Consider the following 22,428-nt stretch of genomic DNA (forward strand, 5'->3'; position numbering starts at 1 on the left):
TCGGTTTTAGTTTTTGAAGTTTTATATAGCTTTTCAAAGTGTTGTTCAAAAAAAAAAACTTTCAAAGTTCTGTTATTTATGATACACACAGTTTTAAGTATATTTAACATGATTATCAATACACTCAGTTACACACATCGACTACTACTTAAAAAGAAATGAAAAACATGTCAAAAAAGGAAGAAAAAAAATAGAAATGAAAACATATATAATGGAACACAATGATATTTATTGAAATAAAAACTTTGTGGACGTTGCTTCATTGTTTTCTTCTTCTATCTGTAACAACAAACAACTGCCTTTAACTTGTCTTTTTTTAGTTTTGGCTTTTCACTCAAATTAAGGCCCTCAAAGTTCAAACACACAAAGTAGTAGAAATGCGAGCACGTGGCCTTATTTAGCTGTACCTGAAAGTGAGACCAGTTCCACCTAACTTGTCATCCACCAAGGCTAACAATCTCTCGGCTTGTGAAGGCGACAGATAGTTAACCCAATCACTCACTTCTCCTTTCCTAAACAAGTGCCTATTCTCAAAGTTCTTGATAGATTTGCTTGACTTGTTCACCTCTAGCTTCTTTAGATTCTTGAAGCTACACAGATCCGATATTGCCTTCACAACACCCTTTCGTTCCTCTTCATCCGTGAAAGGAACGCCCAAGAAACTCGCAAGCCTTTTCAAGTTAGACTCGATGTCTTCTTTCAGATCTTCGTACCGTAAGAACAAGACTTTCTCTGGTCTCTTCAAGCTCTCTCTCCAGTATCCTAACATGTGTTCCCAAAACGGACCAAACCCGATCACTCCCCTGCAATAAAGATCAAACCCTTCATCTAACGAGACTGGACTCACTGACTCCGATTTTATGCTGTTGATGTAATGCCACGACGAGATAAACGTGTCAAACGGGTTCCTGCACAGGTACACGACCTTCACGCCTGGTTTCTCGATCGAACCCTTGAGAGAGCCGAAAGGGATGTGTGTCGCGAATGTTCTGGGACTGGCGAGACCGGACAGATCGGGAACGCCACCGTTTGCGTAAAGCTTGTACTCGAAGAAAGGTACGAGGTCATGAGGGTTGGATGTGAGAAGAGGGTGGTCGGTATTAGTTGAGGAAACCGGATCAAACCGGTATCGGTTAAGAAGGGTAAAAGTTAGAGCTTTTAACCATGTTGTACCGGATTTTGGTATGGTCGCAATAACGACGTCGTTTTGGAGTGGCTGGAAATGTTTCTGGAAAGATATGATAGCTTGAATCTCCTTGGACTGGCACCAAAACCCTTGGAAAAGGTAAAGGTAACGAGTTCTCCATCCTCTCTCCTTAGGAAGAGAATCTAACATCTCTCGGAACTCGTAGCTTAGCCCTTCTTCATCTCCTCCTTCTTGGCGTTTCAGGTCCCTGCGTTCGCCTTCTTCCTTGAGGAGCTCGAGCTTGTGGCAGATGGCGAAATTTGGGATCGCTATAATTGGAATGGTCTTGATGCTTGAGGTCGCCATTGTCTTTGTCATATTTTGGGAAAAAGTGTGTGTATGTGTGTCTGTTTTTTTTTTTCTAAAACTATAAGTTCTGTTTGATATTATTTCGTGAGTACGTTGGCTGTTTATATAATGACGCAAATGCATGAAGATGCGTTGTGAAGAGAAGAGCGTTTTGAAGTGATGGTGGTCTAGTGGTTGAAGAATTCACTCTAAATATTAATTTTTCTTGGTCTCCTAACTTTTTTACCCAAAAAATAAAATAAAAGAACGCAGCCTCAGTTTTTATCACGCACGTGGGAAATAAACGGCGTGTGCGAATATTAGTTTGGCCCACTCCATATATTATTTTTTGCACTCCACATTTACGCTTTCTAATTTCTAGTAAGAGTGCTGTGTCATTGTTGTCCTTATTCTTCTTGGAGTTACGGCTTCGTTTGCTGCTTTCGCATTTATTATTCTCGTTTGCTTTTGGTCCCAAAGTTGTCGGCAGACACAACTTTGGATTTTTTTTTACTGAATAAACGGCCAAACTATTATTAATAAGGTAATCATTTTCTATAAAGTGGTTTAGAAATCACTTTCTATAACTAAAGTTTCATTTTATATCAACAATATGAATTTCTAACTTTGATGAAATTAAAATACCGAAGATGCCACTGAATCGGCTAGTATTTTTTCAACAACATGCATAATACATTTTATCGAATTTTAATTCGAATGATGACACAACAACGAAACTAGCATAAATACTATATATCTTAGTCAGAAACTGGATAATTTTGAATTTGAATTCAATATACCATCTCATTAGCATGTATGTATAATTAGCCTTTGGACCTTTTTCCCCCCTACAGTTAGCCTTTGGATTCTATTCCAAAATATCCAACAATGAAAAACCATTGTATTCCTTAGATAATCAGCTTTAAGCACTATATAAACATCCATATTATTCGAAATTTATATCCTGGTTCCAATACATATGGTTCCTTAATTATGTTGCATTTTTTGTCTTACATGTTTCCGGGTGTTCAACTTCTCTTTCTTTTTCTAGCTCTCTTATCTAGTTTTCTTTACAATTTCATAAAGATCTGGCAAGCTGGTAAACTTCAGCCCAAGAGGTGGACATCATATTGCCCGCACGACCCTTTCCGAGAAAAAATTACGTAAATCTTTTTTACAAGAAATTACAGTACGTATACCTAAAATGAAATAAATTTCTTTTTTAATAATTCGTCATTAAAAACCACAAAACATATTATAGTCGAAGGCCTACAATCAAGTAAATTTGTATTTTAGTTGTGGTTTGTTGTCTGTAGATTTTTTGGTTAATCTGTCTTTTTATTCTCTGCATTTCTGTCAAAAACTTAAAAATAATAATAAAATTTTAACATTTTAACCAAAAAAACAAAAAAAAAGTAAATTTGTATACATCACGCTTAAGACGTCGACTGAATGTTCCAAATTTGGGTAGAGATAAAATATCACACCTATAGCGGCCGGACTACAATTATAGCTACACTACAAAAAAATATATATATATATTTGTCAACAAGTGAAAACATTGATCAACAGTGTATACATTATTTATATGAATTTCAAGATTTGTCGATGAATATAATTATATATAATTATTTTTTGTTTTTCCTTTCCAATTGAGATTTGTATGTTTGTGGGTTATCGATATATATAAGAAAGCTCTTAAAAGAAAAAAATGAAAGTTTATTTTATAATATGTTTAAATTAAGAGATTGCGAAGATAACAGCATTATCATAAGAAAACAGATGTTTACAAAATATTAATCTATTTTTTTTAATCTTCGCAATCCCTTAATTTAAACATAGACACTGTTATTTTAAAACGAACTTTCATTTTTTGAGGTTCACCCTAGTTTGGTATCGATTTTATTTGATTGGTAACCCCTATACCAGCCACGTGTTTTTTGTTGATTCGTTTTATCATGAAACAATATTTATATGCTAGTATAAATATTTAGTAATTTGTTTTGCTACTGTATTTAGTTAGTTATTTCAATAAAGCTCTGGTAAGTAATGCTTCATTTTTCTATGTTTTCTTCAGCTTTGAATGGGATTCTTTTATCGTATAAACTATACTATTTTAGGATAAGAACGAAATTAAGAAATAAGAAAGCTACACACTGGCCACTGCACAAGAAGACGATCGATAGATATGTCTTTGAAGGACTCTGATTTCACTTGTAAAGAAGTTTGTTTGGATACGACACTGATCTGTCTTTGTAACTCCTTTTTTTCGTAATCTTTATCTTTGCAAGTATTCTTTTGTGTGTTTAAATATTTATCTTTGGAAGTTGAAGATTCTTAGAGACAAATCATCTATCTCTTGAAGCACACAGACTCCAGAGTCCAATATTAATGTACGAACCACTCCATACCCACGTGGTACCACGTTCACTTCCACACATCATGTATGGACTATAACCTTCTTAGTAGGGTATGGCTGTAAGGCAAAAATACAACAATATAATATATACACAGTATATGATATATATATATATATACATCTATATTTCTTCAACATTATAGCTAACGTGGGAGCTATATATAGATGAGTACACAATAATTTTTCATGTTTATGTAGTCATATTATGTTTAGTTTTAATGCTAAGTTATTCATATTATTTAAGTTAATTCCTCAATAAATAAAATAATTCATTGTGCTTCGTTTCATATGTTACTATGAACAAACGAAATAGTTTTAATTAAAGTCGTTTTGGAAAAAAAGTTTTTGCATATAGTTTTTCGGATTACCAATAAATTATGATACTTCTTTTAACAAAATACAAATTATGATATTTTGCGCATAATCTACTTAGGTCGGGTTCGCGTCAGATTACATTATTTTCTCCTTTCAGGCCACCCTCACATGCCACATCCAAGAAGCTGACTAGCAAATTAATTTCTCTTTCTTGCTTTTTTAGAAAATTATAAGATATTAAGCTTTTTTTGGTAAAAATTTATAAGAAATTAATTATTAAACTGAAAACAGTTTACAAGAAGCAAGATTTGATAGTTTTGATTTTTGAAAAATAAACATAATGTGATGCTTTTTTAGGCAAGAATTACGTAGTAATTGTTTTCATTTCATCAATATATTTGTTACTTTAAATTGTTTTGTAGATAATACTGTTTTAATATACCCTTTCACAAACAAAAAAAATACCCTTTTAATAGATACAGTACTGTATAAGGGATTTGTATTCTTTCCTTAATAAAGGAAAAGAAAAAAAATATAGTAGTTAGCAAAAACAAAAAGCAAACAGGTAGTCAAGTAGTATATGGAATAGATAAACATATATCTTTTTTTTGTTAAAAGATATCGACATGCCGTTAAGTGCACAACCTCGGTATTGGATGCGTTGATGCATTAGGTGAGTGGAGCCTACGTTGATTTCTTTATCCTATTCTTTTTGTATTCCATAAAAGTCGACAAATTTAGACAAGCAATTGACTGACTTACGGCCTGCTTTTAGTGGAGAATGGCTACATTTATATCTTTGATTACGACGCCAAACCAAATCCGTGACATAGTTTCCCTTCTGTGCCTTGGCTACACAGATGCGTGATGTGATTTTTTCCCTCGTGTTTTTCGAGTTTAAGATTGACGGGTCAAATAGGCAAACTAACATTGCTAGTTGAATACATTTTCGTGGGTTGTTACTTTAAAAACAAATTTAAATTCTCAAAATTGTGAAATTATTTCTCCAAAAAAAAATAAGAACATAAAAAGGAATAAAACTTGATTTTTTTATGAAATAAAAATTGATTTTCATTTGAGCTCGCAGCTACTATGGATCTCGTTGTTATCAAATAAACCCAATCTAGCTGAGAAATCCGACTATGATTTCACTTATGGTTCTTCCCAAACGCGACTGGAAGTAGAGTTTTTTTTTTACCTACAGTAGATCGATTTTGTCTTCAAACGTCGTTTATGAATTACTTAAACGCTGCGTTCTGTCTTCTGTTTTTTTTCTTTGGGTAAAATAATTTACTCAACGCTGCGTTTCGTCTTCTGTTGGTCGTTTACCCGCGTTAAATTTTTTTTTTTTTACGTGAATGGAGATTCTTTTTTTTTTTTTTTAACGTGAATGGAGATTCCGTTTGCAAATCTCCCCAATACAACTTATAGTTTCTCTACTCCGCAAGCTGCAGCCTGCAGGTCAGTAAATCGTAATGAAGCTAGAGCTCAAGAATTGGTATCAAGCTCTTGCAGCACAAAAGGCATCTAGATCCAGTCAAAAACAAAGACTCAACATGTCTTCGGCAAGGAAAGAGGTTAAGAAGTTCGTCGGAAAAAGATGGAAAAGAGCATTTTGGCTTTACGAGATCTCTAAAACAAAATTCTCTAGGATTTGCCTTTGTGTTCTCACATTTGTAAACGCAGATACAGACATACAGTTACTTGTTAAATTAGTTAAAAAGAGAAGTTAAAAGAAGAAACGACACTATCTTTCTGATATGGACTCAAAGCAAAACCGGAACTGTAGCAAAAAAGACTAGGTGTTAAATCACCAACTCATAGAAGGAGAGTATATATATATAGTTATTACATCCGAATATTAACAAAATGCATAATATTGGTATATGGCTTCATTTCATCTTTACACAACATACATTGAATCCTAGGCTAATCCCTTATTAAGAGGTGCTACTTGTTATCGGAACAGATGACGCCTCCGGCTGAGCCTCACTGGCCAAAGTTTCCGGCAGTGAGGTCTCTGGCTGAGCCTCACTGGCCATAGTTTCCGGAAGTGAAGTTTCTTGCTGAGCCACCGGTGGAGCTTCCGTGAGGTCGGGGGCAGAAGCTTCAACAATTTCTGAAGGCTTGAACTTGTTGATATAGTAGCTAAGAGACGGTCCACTGTAATCCACTGTTTTTGGTCGGGCCGGTGCATCTTTCCCGACTTGAAGGAGTATAGAGGAAGCCGCAGCCACTGCGATAAGGGCAATGCCTGCTACGATCGCTGCTGTGTTCTCAGCCCCATCAGACGAAGATCCTGCAGTACCTGAGCTTATGGCGCTCTCTGCAACATACACTGCAGGCTACAAAAATAACAAGAGAAGCTATTACTTTAGAAAAAAGCAATATAATTGAGCCAATAAGAAAAAGGCAATAGAGTTAGATCAAGAGCCACATCTCAAGAAGATGCGGGATTTGCATGACATACTTTGTCGCAAGCTAATTCATATTCAGTGGAGGTTGAGGTCAAATAGAGAATAATGGTACGAACACAAAGAAAACCGAAAAGATCAAGAAGCTAATTTTCTTTATGATCCTTGATTCAAGGATTGAAAATGTATGAGCTTTGTATCCGATGATCAAACTCTAAGAAAAGAGCCAAATGTATCTTGGAGATTTGTTGAAGAGCTCTTTTAACTCTCCCAAAGCCAAAAGCTCCCAAACAAAAAACTGGTCAAAGACCCCTAATCTCTTCTTCCTCCCGCCTATTTATACTTGTTATCATGCATCCACGACATTCTAATGCCTATCAATCGTTACTTTGGCTTAACAAAGCTTGAAACTTTTCTCCTCAACTGAAATCAGATATCTCTCTAAAGCTCTCTCTCTCTCTCTCTCGGTATCATAAAAATAGGTATGAGTCAATACAAACCTCAATAGAGTAGACATTTGTCTGGCCGGCAGTATCCTTCTCAACATAGCCAGTCCAACCACGCTGCTTCCGAGGAGGGAATGTTCCCACCACTTTCGTCTTCTCTCCAGCCAGCCATTCCATACTCACTGTTCCAACCTGTGTTTCACCCATGACCAAACCAACCCCAAGGTTAGATCTTCGACACGCTGATCAATTGTATGATTCCTAGTTTGTAGTCACTTCAATTCGTACACACCAATTCTAGTAATATTGAGGTCTCACTAAGTAGCCAGTTTTGGAAAAACCTAATACTAGTAAAGAATCCGACTCTACAGTCATGGAGATTTGAGATTTCTCTCATCAAAAATTGGATAAATCCCTAGTAGCATCCTAAAATCTCACCTGAAAGACTATAATTTAATAATCAAAGATAATAACTTTCCGAAACGTAGGATAACTCGAAAAGCGAAAACGGGTACAGAAAGGAAATTGAAATCGATTGAGTACCTCTTTCTCGGGAGCACATTCTTCGTCATTACAATCAGCATCATCGGAAGAAGCTCTAACGACGGAGACGAAATTTTTCCTTCTAAGGAATCTGCCAAGAGGCTTGGGAGATGTCAAAACGCAGCCGTTTGGTGATAGCAAGAAATTGGAAGTGCAAGACATGGTTGATCAGAGCCGAGGAAAAATCGCCCCTTTCAGAGAGTAAGAGAAGAAGATAATATGATAGACAGAGACGACGATTGTGTGTTGTTGTGTGTTGTGTGGTAATCAATAGAAAGAGACGACGTTTTGGGCCTTTTCATTTAGTAGGCTACGCGTGTAAGTGCCCACCTCAAAAAAATCACAACAACCCACAAAATGAAAAAGAAACAACAAAAATTGCCAACAAATTTAGATTGATTTAATGTAACTACTATTTACAGCTAATGAACTGATTAGCGTTTTTAAAAGTTATAATTACCAATTTATCTCCATAGACATAAGTTCATATTGCCAGCTGGTATGTGTGTTCTTCTTTCTCGTCTCTCATTTTCTACTTTCACTTTTAATCATTGTTCCTCTATAAGACTATAAGTAGTCGTCTATAACGAATTATTTCAGTGTGGCATTTGCTTAATCATCACAACTGCCAAAAACCTTGTGGGTTAGTGGCTTAGCCACTATGCCTTTTATCTTAAGCATGTGGCACTTTCCCGTTGTGGAATAAAAGAAATGTATACAAAACAAGACATCATCATAATAATGGTTTACCGAGTGAACCAATAGTTGAGATTTTAATATAATTAACTATATCACATAACATGATCTGTATGGACATCTCAGGTTTCTGATCGAGTTTATGTGTGTTAATTAGTGTGTTATAACAGAAATTAAGTTAATCTATCTTGTTCCACGTTTAAGCTTATGGGTGTCTGAGATGAGCTTCAACGTTAAGTGTATTGTTGGAAGATTCTGGCCGGTCATTATAATCTTTCAAAGAATTCGAACTTTTTTAAGAAAAAATTTCATGTACATTTTTGTTTATCTGAACTCTTTCGCAGGATCGATCAGTTTATAAAGGAAATGGTCTATCATTATATTTCATTATTTGAATTCATTTGCTAATGATTTCCATCCAATATTTTTGTCATTCTCTTTTCGTTTCCATATCCCTCGTTTGAAACTTGAAATAAAAATTAATCAAAAAAAGATTTCGAGTAATTTATATATACTTTCCCTTTTTCTGTTTATTTAGTTTTACAGTATATATCTCATACATATTACAATGCCACACAACCCTATATAAGCTTTGAAGTGGGATCCCTTTGACAAATATGAGCATGACACTAACTATGTCCAAGGAAACTATTGGCGAACATCGATCATTCGTAAACGACAACAATATATTTTCAAGTAACTATAGAATAAAGAGAACGTTAGAAATTTAAAATAAGTCGGAACATGTGTATGTTGTCTAGTATGTTGATTTTCAAGTTATAATAGTTGCACAACCGTAACTGTCCGGAACAAATATATAAAAGCCTCAATAGCAAATATATTATTCGAATGGTTTTTTTCGACCCGAATCTCAAGAGAATTCAACAAAAGCTAAACAAACCATAAAAATGAAGACTGCTTAATAGAACAAATGCTATGCACCACCGCCCCTCTAATAAACAGATGAAGAGTGGTCAAGCTCAAGCAAACAAAACGAGAAGGACAAAAAAATGGAAACACACAAAAGAACACAAACAAACAAGTCTCTGCTTAAAAAAAAACTAGTACACTCTTAATTAATTATTGTCTCATTCATCTTTTCAAGAGCATCGTTCACGTGCCAATCCGAGCCGTCCATTGGGAACGTCGATCAGGACACGGTAGTTCTGCTGCTGCATGCTTGCGATCACATTGACGACAGAGTTTACGTTTTCCGGCGCCGAGGCAATGGCGAGGCACGACGTGCTCCCGGCGGTGCTGTGTAACATCAGGTTATCCGCCGTCATCGTCATGTTCACTCCCTTAAACATGAACGTTATAGTCGGCACCTTGATTTGCCCTGTGTAGCACGTGTCGAAACCCCCGAGTGACTTCACCACGGCGGTGCGTGGCTTCACGCGCTTCCTGAACTCGTCCCTCACCGCCTCGTATACCGGCTTAGCCAGGCGCGTGTACACAGTCCCTGCAGATATATAAAATTAGCTGGTTATTAACATAACATCCTAGTTATAGATGTGGTAAGAGGTTAACCAAATGAACTAAATCAAATATAAGTGCTTAAATTAAAATGGAGTTCAAAAAGTGTTTTTTTGTTGACATCATTCAAAAGTGTTTATAATCACTCCATTTGTGTTATATTGTCAGGAAACCGATTTTAAGTTAACTTAAGCAAATCGAACCAAATTAACCGGAATTAAGTTTTATGTATAAACCAATGCAAGATCCATATTCCGAAATCAAAAAGTAAAACCTAACCGAAATTAAACCGGATTGTTCACGTCAAAGAATGTAAAAAAAGAATTTCGTACCGGAGTCAAAGATGGTTCCAGCTCCGGTGGTGGGATTAAAAGCGATAGCTGCCGGCGGTAAATTGACGACTTTCTTAGCGACGCGGATGGCAACGAGGTCGACGTAATACAAAGAAGACCTCCTCGGATTTCTAAGGAGTTGCGTGTACTTCACGCGCAGGGGCTGCGAGGTGGGGCCGAGCCTCAGCGATCCAGAGAAGGCGAGAGACTTGAAACTCGGCAAACAGTAGGAGAAGGTGGATTTGTAAAGGGACTGAGCCTGCGACATGAGTGAAAGTGGGCCTCGGCCCAAGCCCAATAAGCCCTGTGGCGGTGGGACGGTTCCTCCGCCGGCGACCTTGTTGACGCATCCGAAGGTGAAGGCTTTGATAGGATCGGCGGCGAGGCGGATCGTGTCCTGAGAGAGGTTAGCGGCGATGGAGGAGCTTCCGTAGGTGAGGTTGAAGGAGCACGCGCGTGATCCGCACGTGGGGTTGGGCACCTGCAAGTGCAACAAGGCAAGTAGTGTTCACGTGAGTTAATGCAGTGTGTCGGTCTGAATTGTTGTTTTAGTGTTCTGTAATCCCGTGAACTATTTTTTGGATTCTGAGTGGAATAATCGATTATAACCACATGGGACCCCACTCTCTCTCTCTTTGAAAAAAAAAACTTTTTGTTTTGAAATTAAAAAAAATAGTGCTTCTATTTTATATTATTATTGTTAATTAAATAAATCCAAGATCTCTCATTCGGAGACATTGAGAATTGAATTTAAATTGCAACAATATTCTCATACTCAGATCTTTAACTAAGATGAAAACAAATTACAAGTTACTAATATTAAAATACGACTACAACATAGTATGTGCCATACATGAGCCAAGTATAATCGAGTATGGTTCATTTAATGAAGGAGCTATGAAAGTGTTATTTTTCTTAAAAAAGTGTGAAGAATATAATAAAAACATTCCACGGAACAGAGTTATTATATCTGTAGTGTAGGTGTGTAAGTACAGAATTATACCTGCTTACACTGAGGAGCGCTGCAGCTGACGTTCTTGAAAGTGGTGGACTTGACCGGAGAAAAGGCGGTGGTAGAAGGACAGCCAACGCAGCCGGAGCAAGGTAACCAAGCCACGTCACTGCTCGTGTCCATGGCTAGGAGCAGTGACTGAGCTGGAGTCCCGATCTGAGCCTTGACAATGTACGTTGTGCTCTGCAACATTTGACGACCCGAGGCGATGGGGACCACAGATCTCCCGGCGACGAGGCTGGTCAAGTATTGGAGACGGGCCTGGTCTTGGGCCAGCGTCTTGAGAACGCGCGCTTCCCATGAGAGTGGGGATGATGATTTGAAGGGGGAGCAAGGGCTGTCTATGTGGAAGATTCTTAGGGTAGAGCCTTGGTCTTGAGTGTTGGCGAGGTCACAGTTTGGGTGGTTTAACCCAAGTGCTAATGGGATGATGAAAAGAAGTTGGAAGAATAAAACGAGAGTGGTCATTGTATTATATGTTTTGGGTTGGAATGGGATATTAATTGGTGTTGGCATGAGAGGGGTATATATAGTGGTCTGGGCTAGAAAATGACCGTGTATAACAACATATCTCTAAAATTAAACTATATAAACTGTATGGTACAAATCAAGGGTTATTTCGCTAATAACCTGGTTTTGAGTTCGAAACCGATATGAATGAACTTAAACACACGAAACGGTTAAACTGCCCTCGTTTCTAGTTGGAACTTGGAAGAGAAAATTTTGTTAATTTTTTTATGAATGTAATTAATTAATTATATATTCAAATCTAGAAAACTTGTTTACAATGAATATTTCCTTTTTTTCTTTCTTTTCCCCATAGGCCATAACACGAGCTCTTTTTTAGAATGTTTTGTAATATACCCAGTGACCAATGTCTCTTTTTAATAGCGAGAGGGGAAAAGCTAGGTACTGATCCGAGATCTTTTCCATAATCGTATCTTCATAATTTTGTTAATCATCTCTTTTACACATATATGCGGAGTGCGGAGAGATTTTAATTTTTTTTTCGTTTTTGGTCGACAGTATTCTCCCAATTAAACGCAAGGTGTTATTTCCATTTATATAATAAGATATTAATCCAAAAAATAAGTTATCCTATTCCTTTCAAATATTCAACAATCCCTTCACAAATAGTGATCGTCTTCTTGCCGTCAAGAAAAAAATAGAGTGATTGTATTCAATGATTCTAATAGGATGTCAACCACGACCAATGTTTAACCAAAAAATAGTGAATGTACCATTTGAAACAGAGACGCTTTGCTCTTAATTTTGCTGAGTTCTATACCAAACTTCTCAAAGAAAGAGCCAAGAGGTAAGCTTGCGGCAGCTCCATTGATACGGACCGGTGAAAACTTGGGTGCTGGTTCAGTGCTTTGGTTATTATACTTTTATTTGTTCTTAAGCATGCCACAATTATTTCTCTTTTCGTTTCCTTTGTAAAAATTTATGTCGGCCAATAATGTACTTATTCATCTGTTTCTTTACTCTTCTGGTAGTGCAAAAGTTACTTTCTTGGGATTTCCACTACTTTTGTGGGGTATTTGTTATCGATGGGCATATAGTCGTATAATAAGGAGCATATACTTGTCTGGCAATTGATATATAACAATAAAAAATAAATTACGGTTTCAACAAAATAGAAAAGGTATTTCATTATTCAACAAATGGGTTTATAGGGCTGATCACAATCACAAGTGGCCCAAAGAGTGAATACTAAGAGGCTAACAAAAAAAAAAACATTTGTTACTTGATTCAAAAGCATGAGAAGAAAATCAAACCGGTCAGTGAAATTCAAGAATGGCAAAATTTGAGACTGAACATAACTTCAAGGAAATTTGTTATTTTCGGTTTCCGAGCTAAAATATAAAGCCTCTTAAAGAATCACTGACTATCCAGAGTCAACGATCCATAATAATAAAATTATATAAGAAGATGAAAGATTCTAGGTGGACAATTACATAACTTCATAACCCCATTTAAAATATTTTTGTCTGAGAAATCGTTCCTGCAGCAACATTTAATTGTTTACCCGTGGACTACGCCAAACTTGTCTCCTTCTCCTACAAACTCTCTTCTTCTTCTTCTTTCACATTTAGTCTCTCTCTCTCTCTCTCTCTCTCTCTCCGACTCAATCTCCCTCTATACAATGCTTCCGACAAATCCTCCGGCTACGGGGGTTGGGCTCGGCTACGGAATCGCCATCGCCGTGAGCATCCTGGTTCTCATCTCCACTATAATGCTCGCCTCATACATCTGCATAAGGTCAAAATATGCAGGAAGATACGAAGCTACGAGTGAAGGAGTTGTTGGCTCGCCGGCTGCTGAAGTAAAGATCGGACTGGACCGGCCGGTTATAGAGTCATATCCGAGGATAGTGCTTGGAGATAGCCTGAGACTACCGAGGCCCAACAACGGCCCATGTTCGATATGCCTAAGTGATTACGAAGCTAAGGATCCGGTTCGGTGTATACCGGAATGTAACCACTGCTTTCACGCTGATTGTGTTGATGAGTGGCTCCGGACAAGTGCCACATGTCCTCTTTGTAGGAACTCACCGGCTCCCTCTACGCTAGCCACACCTTTGTCCGATTTTGTACCACTTGCCTTTCAAATCAGGTGAAGAAGGTTAATGACCTTTTGTTTCTTTCAAATCTTAATCACCAATTATCAGATTCTCTTGTGCTTGAAGTTTGAAATTTTGTTACATTTTAGGAGTGAGAAAGCTAAATAAATCGTAAATTTTCCTAATCATATATAGCAGAATTAAAAATTTGAGCGCATATGACTATATGAGTTTTCTTTGCTGTGTCCGAAACTCCTTGAGAAACTCTTATTTTATAATCTCTCACGTACTAGTTGACTCATGAAATCACGATCACGTGGTTTAGGTTAGATCTTTTTAATTGAAGAGAGATTCAGCATTACCATCAAATCACGTCTTTGTTAATTTTTTTGTTCAGATTTCTGTGCTTTGATTTTGGGATCTCCAGTTCTCCACTTTAATCTAGGGAATATATATATATATATATTAGCGTTTTAAAAAATAAACAACCGATCGAATTTCTTCTTTATTATTTTTGTATCGGATGTATCCTCAAGGGACGAAACGGTCCAAATAATAATGATCAAGCAATAAAGCTATTGATATTCCGAATTAGGGTAAAGAAGCCTCCGTTTCAAAAAGGCACAAGTTGGAGGTACTGCATCTTACACGTCTTTCGTTATTAGATAGGTCAAAATTAAAAGTGGAAAAAGACAAAAATACTCTCATCCGACCAGAACTAGCCGTCTTTTAAAATTCTCCTCGTACAATCTTCATGGCTCTTGGATAGTTCTCTTCAAAGGGTTTTCCGATGTTGGAGAGCTGATTACAATCGTGGACAGCGTAGAATTGTTGTCAACTTCAGAATTCTTCATTTCAAGTCCATTATTGGCTTCCACATCCTCAGTTACTTTACAACTTGAGCCAATATTCTTTGTGGGTTCTGAAATCTCACAGTTAACCACTTGACTCTCCTTTTTCTTTCCCCATAAAACCGCATACAGTCCAATCACAATCAGTACGGCTCCAATCACCCTGTTGCAAAAAAGTAAATTGATAAGCTTTCATTTTTTGAGTTAATTTGGAGCATGATATCAAGAAAAAGGGTAAAAGTGGAAATCTTACCCTCCAAGGTAGATCTTTTCTGCCAAGACAAAAGAACCCATGATTGCAACAATAACCATCATTAAAGGACTAAACGCAGTAGCAAACACAGGTCCTTTTTTCTTCATCACTACCCCTTGCACATAGTATGAGATACTTGATGCCACAATCCCCTGCAGTTATTATTTTTCCAAACAACCCCATAAGAATCCGTACATAAACCACACAAAAAGGATCGATATGCATGCATGTGTATATATTATATATGAAAAGATGAGAGAGGTTAGTATTACAGAGTAAGCGGCGGCAAGGAGGTTCATGTCCCAGCCAATTCTCCAAGCAGATGGGTTGTGTTCCATGGCAAATGTCACAACAACTGCTTGAAGTGTTCCGATGAAGCAAATGAGTGTGGTTAGAGAAATCTGATGCTTCGCGTACGTCTTTAGTATGTTTGCCTAATCACATACATAAACCAATGATCAAACCAAAAACCAATGAGCGATTAAACATCCTATAACTAAAACAAAAAATCGTAAAAGTGAAAGTTTCGAAGAATCTCAATTGTGTACCTGTAGAACGAAGAGGGAGGCCCATGCGAGTGTAGCCAAGATGAGGAGGATGGAGCCTTTGAGAAAATCCTTACTATCATTTGGATTGTTAGACGACGTCGTGTCGTTAGCATGTTGTAGATGCATATATTTGGTCCAAAACAGCTCAACGATGGGTCCTTTGTAAATTGTCATTAACATGGCTCCGGCCACCGTCACCACCGTTCCGGCTATTTTCGCCTGGCACCAGAGTTTCTTCACGTCCAACATCTCCATCCTATATTTATAAAATTAATAATTCTTATAAATGATATATACACGTACGTACCAATACCATTCAAAACTGACTTAAATATCTATATGTGTGCACTTATAGATAATTAACGTACCGGAATAATACGGCCAAGATGAAGGTCATGGCTGGAAGCATGTTACTCATGGCGCACGAGAACGTTGGCGACGTATATTTCAACCCCACGTAGTAGAAGTTTTGATCAATCACTGGCCTGTAAATTTGTTTATAAAAAAAAAATTATGTTGTAAGTCTCTTTTTTTTTGCAAACAAATAAACGTCGAACAAAAACATATATAGTTATATAGAGATAGTGATTAAATAATTACCCGAGAAGGCCGAGAATAAATAGTTGCACAAAAATGGTGAATGTTATTTTCGGCTGAGCTTTCCTGTAATAAAATAAAAAATCCGGGATTAAAAAACTATTAGGAATTTATGATGTACTAATGAATTTCTTTTTTTCAACAAATGCATGTAATGAAATAAATGGTTATAAACCTTTCGAAGAAGAAAGCGAAGGGGGCAATAACGGCGGTGGCGATTGCATGGCGGTAGACAACAAGGACGTAGTGGCTCATACCGGTGTTGAGGGATATTTTGGTAATTATGTTCATGCCGGCGTAGCCAAATTGGAGAGATACCATGGCGAAGTAGGGTTTAGAGCTTTTGAGGAAGCTTTCACAGCAACTAAGGTTCTCCATCGACATAATATTGTTTTAGTATATATGTGTTTTGTGTGACTTGTGAGTAAATAAATGTTGAAGTGGTCTTAGGTATTTATAGCAAGATGCAATGTAGTTACAGGTATAGTTTTGCATTTGTTTAATGTTTCGTGGTTGACATCACTATGTCACGCACCTAGCTCCCCTCTATAGTTATTGGACAAATGGAGCTCAAAAACGTATACAGGTGAATCTTCCTGTTTTCGATTCCCTTAAAGAATAACGTACAAATAACCAAATTTGCTACTATAAAACACTTCCAGTAGACAAATGAATTACGACATTGTGAAAAACAACTCTGTCAATCTCGATCCATATATATTTGATCAATGGCCTAAGGTTAACATGCTAGCCAAAAGGTGAGTTACGGATGATCTGATCGCTAATGTATACGTATTAGCACGCATGGGCAGATCCAGAGGATTTATGTGCTGTGTGCATAATTGGTAAAAGAAGAAAAATAGAAAAAGTGGTGATTCGATCATAGAATAATGTGAGAGAGCTTTAATCATCCCATCAATGAAATATCTTAAGAATATTTTATGCACTAAATTTTAAATATTAAGAGTTTACTAGATGTACGGGTCCCCATAATGTATATGCTACGTCCGTTCCTGAATATTAGCCATGGATTAGGAAATTTAGTCACAAGTCGTGGTATTTCCATGAGTTTGGGTTAGGAACATACTCTAATTACTCTATTGGAAACCCTTGCAAATGTTATCAATTTTTGCTACGATCCCTTTGATCTCTTGTAATTTTAAACCATTTTTTTCTCTTTTAAACAAGTAAAATTTGAAAGGTCCAGACTACATAGAGAAAGACAGAATCTTATTTCGAAAAACGATCAATGAAAGAATTTCTTAATTCCTTTGTCTTAATATGTGAAACAAAAATCTATTTGGACACTTCATTCGAAACACAACAAGTAATAAATCTGTTATGTTTTGTTTCTCGGAACACTTTGTAATTTTCTCTAGTTTAACAAAGCTTGCCGACAGTAAAAACAAAAACAAAAGACAAACCCTATAATAATTGCATGATTCGAGAAGAAACAGAAGTTGTTATTTGGAAGATGGGGGAAAAGAAATGGTAGGGTAGGGGGAACACGTGGCAAGTAACGAGAGGGTTTACGAGGAGCATCTAAGGCATCGTTTTAGTGGCTATGAGGTAAGCAAACAAATGACATAGAAGGCATTAAGGTGAAAAGTTATATCTTAAAACTTGGATTAGTTGACATTATTAAATCCTTCAAAAGCTAAGTTACCCCTTCACAAAAGTAAATAACTCTTTCTAATCAGACGGCTATAATTTAATCTCCAATAAAAAAATTGAGATATTATGAGTCAGGAGGAGAGTAGAATCGGTTTCGTGTCGTCGCAAATTTGAAGTGATATGATGAGTTGTTCAGGAAAGTTGGAGGAGCGAGTAATGATGGGCTCTAACTTCACCATATGTATATAAAATGAACAAAAAACAAATATGACCTAGTAAATCTCGAGTTCTTCAAATGTTATCCACTTATCCGTCTAGTGATGAGTTCTCGAGTTCTCCAAATGTTATGCATCTTTGGATCTCCTAGTTCGATTTTCATTTGAGAAGGTAACAAATGTTTTATGACAGAGAGAAGTATGGGGTCGACTTTTTTTGATTTAACGTTAACAAAACAATCTGAATAACTTTTTTTTCATATTAAATTAACTTTGAGAGGGAATTAATTATTGACCTTTGATAATTATCATAGTCTAGATATTCAAATATGAATATTTGTAATACAATTACGAATTCGGGTTCAAGATGGATCGGCAAAACTTATCATCTTAAAAAATTATCTTAGGAAATCAACATTAATGAATATATAAGATAAATAATAATAGCTTTGTCTGGTATGCTTTTTTGTAGTATGTAAAGCCGAAGGCCTAGAGATTGGTTGGATCTTTTCTTCTCTTTTTTATTATGTTATTTAGGGCCACTTTACGCCAAATCAACTTGTTTTCTATAACTCTTCACTACTTTAAAACAAGCTTATTCTAGAACTGAACAGCTTCTTAATATTAGCTCACAACCAGATGGTCCTAGTAACCATTGACAGATAAGAACTACATCAAGCACTTGACAGATAAAGTCATGAATCTCTTAAGCACTTCTAAGGCTGCAAAAACCAGATCCTCAGTGTTGAGTCTCATACTAAGAGAGTCTTGAGTGCAAAATTTCATAATCTTAGTAGACCGCATATATAAGAATATACCGCATTAGTCTCTAAACGAGTGTTTTTAAGAAAAATAATCAGGTTTTGCAAATAATAATTAACCTTTAAGAGGACCTACAATATTTTCTCCATACAACAAATGCAGGAAAAGAAAGCAATAGCCAAATGATACACTTTCTACATAAACAGACTGTTAATGCTGCTACTCTATCAAATCCTATTTCATGTCTAAGCATCAGCTTTCCTCCTCGTCATAATCTTCGTCGTCTTCGTCTAACCTCTTACCCATACTAGCAAGCTGGATCGGATCAATACTGCCAATATCCGAGATGGACCAACCCGGATATTCCTCTGGTTTCATTTCTCTCGAGGCAGTTGTTACTGGCGGCTTTGTCTCGATGTCCAGCGATTGTGTGTTAAGATCGAAATCCCGACCCAGCCCTGAGTTTGTGTCGTTACCTTCTTTTAGCAATTCTTGCTTTGGGTGGTTAGACATGTCATCTACATCCTTCTTCTCCATGTCTTGCGGTGGCAGTTGTGGTGGTGGTGCAGGCATAGTGATACCGTCTTGAGTAAGTGGTGGTGCTAACGATATGGTTGGCTCTGTTTCCATCTCTCGATGAAGAAGCTCTCTTTCCACTGTTTTTGCACTTCGTCCACGTCCCCTTCCACGTCCTCTGCCTCTACCCCTTCCACTAGGTCCCGCTTGCCCCATTTCCTGCTACAATACGAAAATAAGCTTCACATCAAGACACATTCACAAACCTGATAGAGACAATATAGCGACCAGAAAACGCTCACCACTTTGGTTTTTTTTAGTTCCTCATCGCTGTCATTAACTTCATCACCCGTAGGCTTCCTGGTCAATCAGACGGGAAAATCAGCTTGACACAGAGTCCAGAAACATAAACCTTAGAATATGGAGCTGAGAAATATCAAACACCTATATTCAACCTTCTCTTGGAGATACTGCGATCGTCCATGGTTACATCAGCCTGGCCATGACCGTGACCATGCCCATGGCCATAGTCAGGCACCTTGCCAACAACTTCCCTCAGAAAATCAAACACGTTGTATCTTTCAACACAATTTTTCCTGCAGAAAACAGACAAATCAGTGAATCTTGATGCAGTATTATGAAAAGCAAGTGCCTAAACATAAGGAAAGCAGGAGATAAGTGTAACGGTATAAAGTTCTGTTACATAAGCAAAGCCAAATAAATAGTCACAAAACACAGAAATATTGATATGTTCATGTCATTGGGAAGTAACAATGAGCAGTGAGAAGCTATAAAAGAAGTTTTTGAGCAATGGACTTACAGGTGCAACGAGCTCACGGTCTTGGCACCTCTTTGAAGGGTAATTTCGTATGTATGATCACAAAGATCTTGTAAGAATAATTCCAAAGCTTTTGCTGTAATTTAGTCCATGGAAACTCATATTAGTGAGAGAACAAAAAAAAAAAAAGAACAGCTCCAAATTGAAGGTAATAAGAGCTATGTGACTCACAAACTAAGACAGGAACCGCCAAGGCTATTTTGCCAACATCCTCGTCAGCTTGCATTATTTTTTTGATGCGAGCCTGAAATTTTTGATAACAACCAAATGTTGATAATGGGATAACACCAATACAATAATTTATAGAGACACATGAAACTATTAATATAACAGACACCAAGAGAAATCCAATCATTCGAATTCGATACATAAGACTATAATTCGCCATCAAAATACGAACTTTACCCAGTGCAACTTTGATTTTAATATCGTAGAAAATAAATTATTCAACTTTCGAACAATTAATCAATCAATTAATCAAGCCAGAAGAGATGAAACGAGAGAAAAAAAAAACTTACAGCAGGGAAACGAGTATCGAGCTTCTTCCTCATGATTTTGGATCGCGGTGGAGGAGATTTCTGGGCAATTCACGCTGAAACGAAACTAATTCCTTGAGATCGAAATTCAAGGCTAATCATCTATCTGTAAAGCTTTCCTTTTTTTTTTTTTTAAAGGCGAAATTTTTGGTGATAGTTCGTGGATGCCCACAAAACCAGATCCAACGGCGATTTCCTTCTCAACTCCGAATTGTTCGTCCGTACTACTTCCCCACATTTATTATTATTTTATTTTTTTAGTACAAAAGAATGCGTCAAAAAAAAAAAAAACGAATGCGTCAAGACGATAAATTAATAAATACGAAATTACTCTTTTGAGGAATTTTTCTTTCTTTTCTTTTCGAAACACCTCTGTGGAAACTGATTACTATTTTCATCATTTCATGAGTCAATTTGCCTCTTTTTTATCCTTGCAAACTCGGAAAAGGATAAGACGAAAATACCTCTTAAAATGCGTTTATGTATGTAACCAGACGCAATTTACCGATATTTATAAACTTTGCTTGTTCAATTCACTTGACCAGAATTTGTTTATTCACCACATTCTCTGTTTCCTGCTATTGTATCCAAACCTTAAGAAATAAATACATGAAACAACACAAGATAGAAAAGGCTTGTAGTTTTTTTACAATGGTTCATGTTGTTCTTGTTCATCCTGAGAAGCACGCGTTAGCTGCTCGTCTTTCTCCTTCTTGCCTTGCCAAACCCATATAATGTCTGCGAGAGCAGGCCTAAGATCCTCCTCCACTAGCTTCTGATACTCCATAGTATCTCCATTACATTTCTTCACTTCAACCAGGTGAAACGTCTCCGTCACTTGGAATATCTCTGCATCCATCGATACAATCCCTTTTCTTCCCTCCTTTGATCGTTCCAGTTTGAACAATCCTGCATCTTGCTTTCGTATCTTCAGCTTCAGGCTTTTGGCGACCTCCTCTAGCTTAGAAATGATCTCTGAGGCAGTTTTTCGAGATGCGAATCTTGATTCTTGCTTCTTGTACACTTCTCCAAATAGTCCTGCCAGATCAAACCCGGAAGACAAGGCGATTATATCAAAAGCGTTCAGGCTTGCAAGCTGAGGTGGCTCGCGGGTTTCACCTGAACTTCCAGCTTCCATGGCACTAGCCTCTCCGACTTGTTTCTCAATCTTTTTATGCTTCAAGCGTAAACCTTTCCTGAACCAAGAACTATCTTTGATTCTTGAGATGGTGATTCTTGTCACATGGTTAGGGTCCAACATCTTATGCAATAGTCTCTTTGCTTCAGGAGGAAACCCACTCGGGCACTTGAACTGTGCTTTGCCTATCTTCCTGTACATATCCATTAGATTGGTGTCATAAAAAGGCAGATAACCAGCCAAAAGAACAAACAAGACAACCCCGCAAGACCAAATGTCTGATTTTGTGCCATCATATCCTTTACGGTCGATGATTTCAGGGCAAACATAAGCATGTGTACCACAAGCAGTGTGGAGTAGACCGTCTTGTCGCTTGCAGTCCGCAAGTGCACTTAAACCAAAATCAGTAACCTTGAGATTATCGTTGTCATCAAGCAACAGGTTCTCTGGCTTGATGTCGCGATGATACACTCCCCGGCTATGGCAAAAATCAACGGCATTAATAAGCTGATAAAAGTACTTCCAAGCAACATCCTCTTTCAGTTTGCCTTTTGCAATCTTGTTAAAGAGCTCTCCACCTTTACAGTACTCTAAAACAAGGTAAATCCTTGATTTTGTTGCCATAACCTCGTATAGCTCAACTACATTAGGGTGTTTAGCAATCCTCATGATAGAGATCTCTCTCTTGATCTGATCACTAAGCCCAACCCTCATAACTTTGTCCTTGTCAATCATCTTGATAGCCACACTCTCGTTTGTATGAACACTTCTTCCATAATAAACCTTGGCAAAAGTACCTTGACCCAATAATCTCCCAACCTCATATCTATCGGTTAATATACTTGGTTTGTTTTCCATCTTAATCTA

At 37.1% G+C, this 22,428-nt stretch overlaps 7 protein-coding genes across 8 annotated transcripts; 1 reads left to right on the forward strand and 6 right to left on the reverse strand.

The window, feature by feature from the left end:
- Nucleotides 1–41: 41 nt before the first annotated feature.
- On the reverse strand, nucleotides 42–1,569 carry LOC18017502 (cytosolic sulfotransferase 15). The gene has a single exon (XM_006399116.2). The coding sequence runs from the start codon at nucleotides 1,502–1,504 to the stop codon at nucleotides 398–400; it is 1,107 nt and encodes a 368-aa protein (XP_006399179.2). The 5' UTR covers nucleotides 1,505–1,569; the 3' UTR covers nucleotides 42–397.
- A 4,425-nt stretch (nucleotides 1,570–5,994) lies between these two features.
- Nucleotides 5,995–7,884, reverse strand: LOC18017503 (protein MAINTENANCE OF PSII UNDER HIGH LIGHT 1). Its single transcript, XM_006399117.2, has 3 exons — nucleotides 7,612–7,884; nucleotides 7,123–7,260; nucleotides 5,995–6,553 (listed from the first exon to the last, which is right to left on the reverse strand). Exons 1-3 carry the CDS (start codon nucleotides 7,771–7,773, stop codon nucleotides 6,149–6,151), a joined length of 705 nt encoding a protein of 234 aa, XP_006399180.1. The 5' UTR covers nucleotides 7,774–7,884; the 3' UTR covers nucleotides 5,995–6,148.
- Nucleotides 7,885–9,120: 1,236 nt separating this feature from the next.
- Nucleotides 9,121–11,664, reverse strand: LOC18017504 (aspartyl protease AED3). Its single transcript, XM_006399118.2, has 3 exons — nucleotides 11,119–11,664; nucleotides 10,116–10,596; nucleotides 9,121–9,769 (listed from the first exon to the last, which is right to left on the reverse strand). Exons 1-3 carry the CDS (start codon nucleotides 11,641–11,643, stop codon nucleotides 9,408–9,410), a joined length of 1,368 nt encoding a protein of 455 aa, XP_006399181.1. The 5' UTR covers nucleotides 11,644–11,664; the 3' UTR covers nucleotides 9,121–9,407.
- A 1,599-nt stretch (nucleotides 11,665–13,263) lies between these two features.
- LOC18017505 (putative RING-H2 finger protein ATL69) lies at nucleotides 13,264–13,779 on the forward strand. The gene has a single exon (XM_006399119.2). The coding sequence runs from the start codon at nucleotides 13,277–13,279 to the stop codon at nucleotides 13,748–13,750; it is 474 nt and encodes a 157-aa protein (XP_006399182.1). The 5' UTR covers nucleotides 13,264–13,276; the 3' UTR covers nucleotides 13,751–13,779.
- Nucleotides 13,780–14,445: 666 nt separating this feature from the next.
- LOC18017506 (WAT1-related protein At5g07050) lies at nucleotides 14,446–16,326 on the reverse strand. The gene is made up of 7 exons (XM_006399120.1): nucleotides 16,118–16,326; nucleotides 15,946–16,008; nucleotides 15,714–15,830; nucleotides 15,346–15,601; nucleotides 15,070–15,231; nucleotides 14,798–14,949; nucleotides 14,446–14,707 (listed from the first exon to the last, which is right to left on the reverse strand). Exons 1-7 carry the CDS (start codon nucleotides 16,324–16,326, stop codon nucleotides 14,446–14,448), a joined length of 1,221 nt encoding a protein of 406 aa, XP_006399183.1.
- A 2,306-nt stretch (nucleotides 16,327–18,632) lies between these two features.
- Nucleotides 18,633–20,648, reverse strand: LOC18017507 (dr1-associated corepressor). 2 transcript variants are annotated; one of them, XM_024156307.1, is made up of 6 exons: nucleotides 20,406–20,648; nucleotides 20,059–20,131; nucleotides 19,870–19,963; nucleotides 19,505–19,645; nucleotides 19,352–19,409; nucleotides 18,633–19,268 (listed from the first exon to the last, which is right to left on the reverse strand). In XM_024156307.1, the coding sequence occupies exons 1-6, from the start codon at nucleotides 20,436–20,438 to the stop codon at nucleotides 18,786–18,788; spliced, it is 882 nt and encodes a 293-aa protein (XP_024012075.1). In that variant the 5' UTR covers nucleotides 20,439–20,648; the 3' UTR covers nucleotides 18,633–18,785. The 2 variants fall into 2 exon arrangements, with proteins under 2 accessions (XP_024012075.1, XP_006399184.1); XM_006399121.2 differs by having other exon boundaries at nucleotides 18,633–19,271.
- Nucleotides 20,649–21,069: 421 nt separating this feature from the next.
- Nucleotides 21,070–22,419, reverse strand: LOC18017508 (CBL-interacting serine/threonine-protein kinase 2). The gene has a single exon (XM_006399122.1). The coding sequence runs from the start codon at nucleotides 22,417–22,419 to the stop codon at nucleotides 21,070–21,072; it is 1,350 nt and encodes a 449-aa protein (XP_006399185.1).
- Between the last annotated feature and the right edge of the window lie 9 nt (nucleotides 22,420–22,428).

The sequence above is a fragment of the Eutrema salsugineum genome, unplaced genomic scaffold, assembly GCF_000478725.1.
Source record: "Eutrema salsugineum unplaced genomic scaffold, Eutsalg1_0 scaffold_2, whole genome shotgun sequence".
In the NCBI taxonomy this organism is placed as follows: domain Eukaryota; kingdom Viridiplantae; phylum Streptophyta; class Magnoliopsida; order Brassicales; family Brassicaceae; genus Eutrema; species Eutrema salsugineum.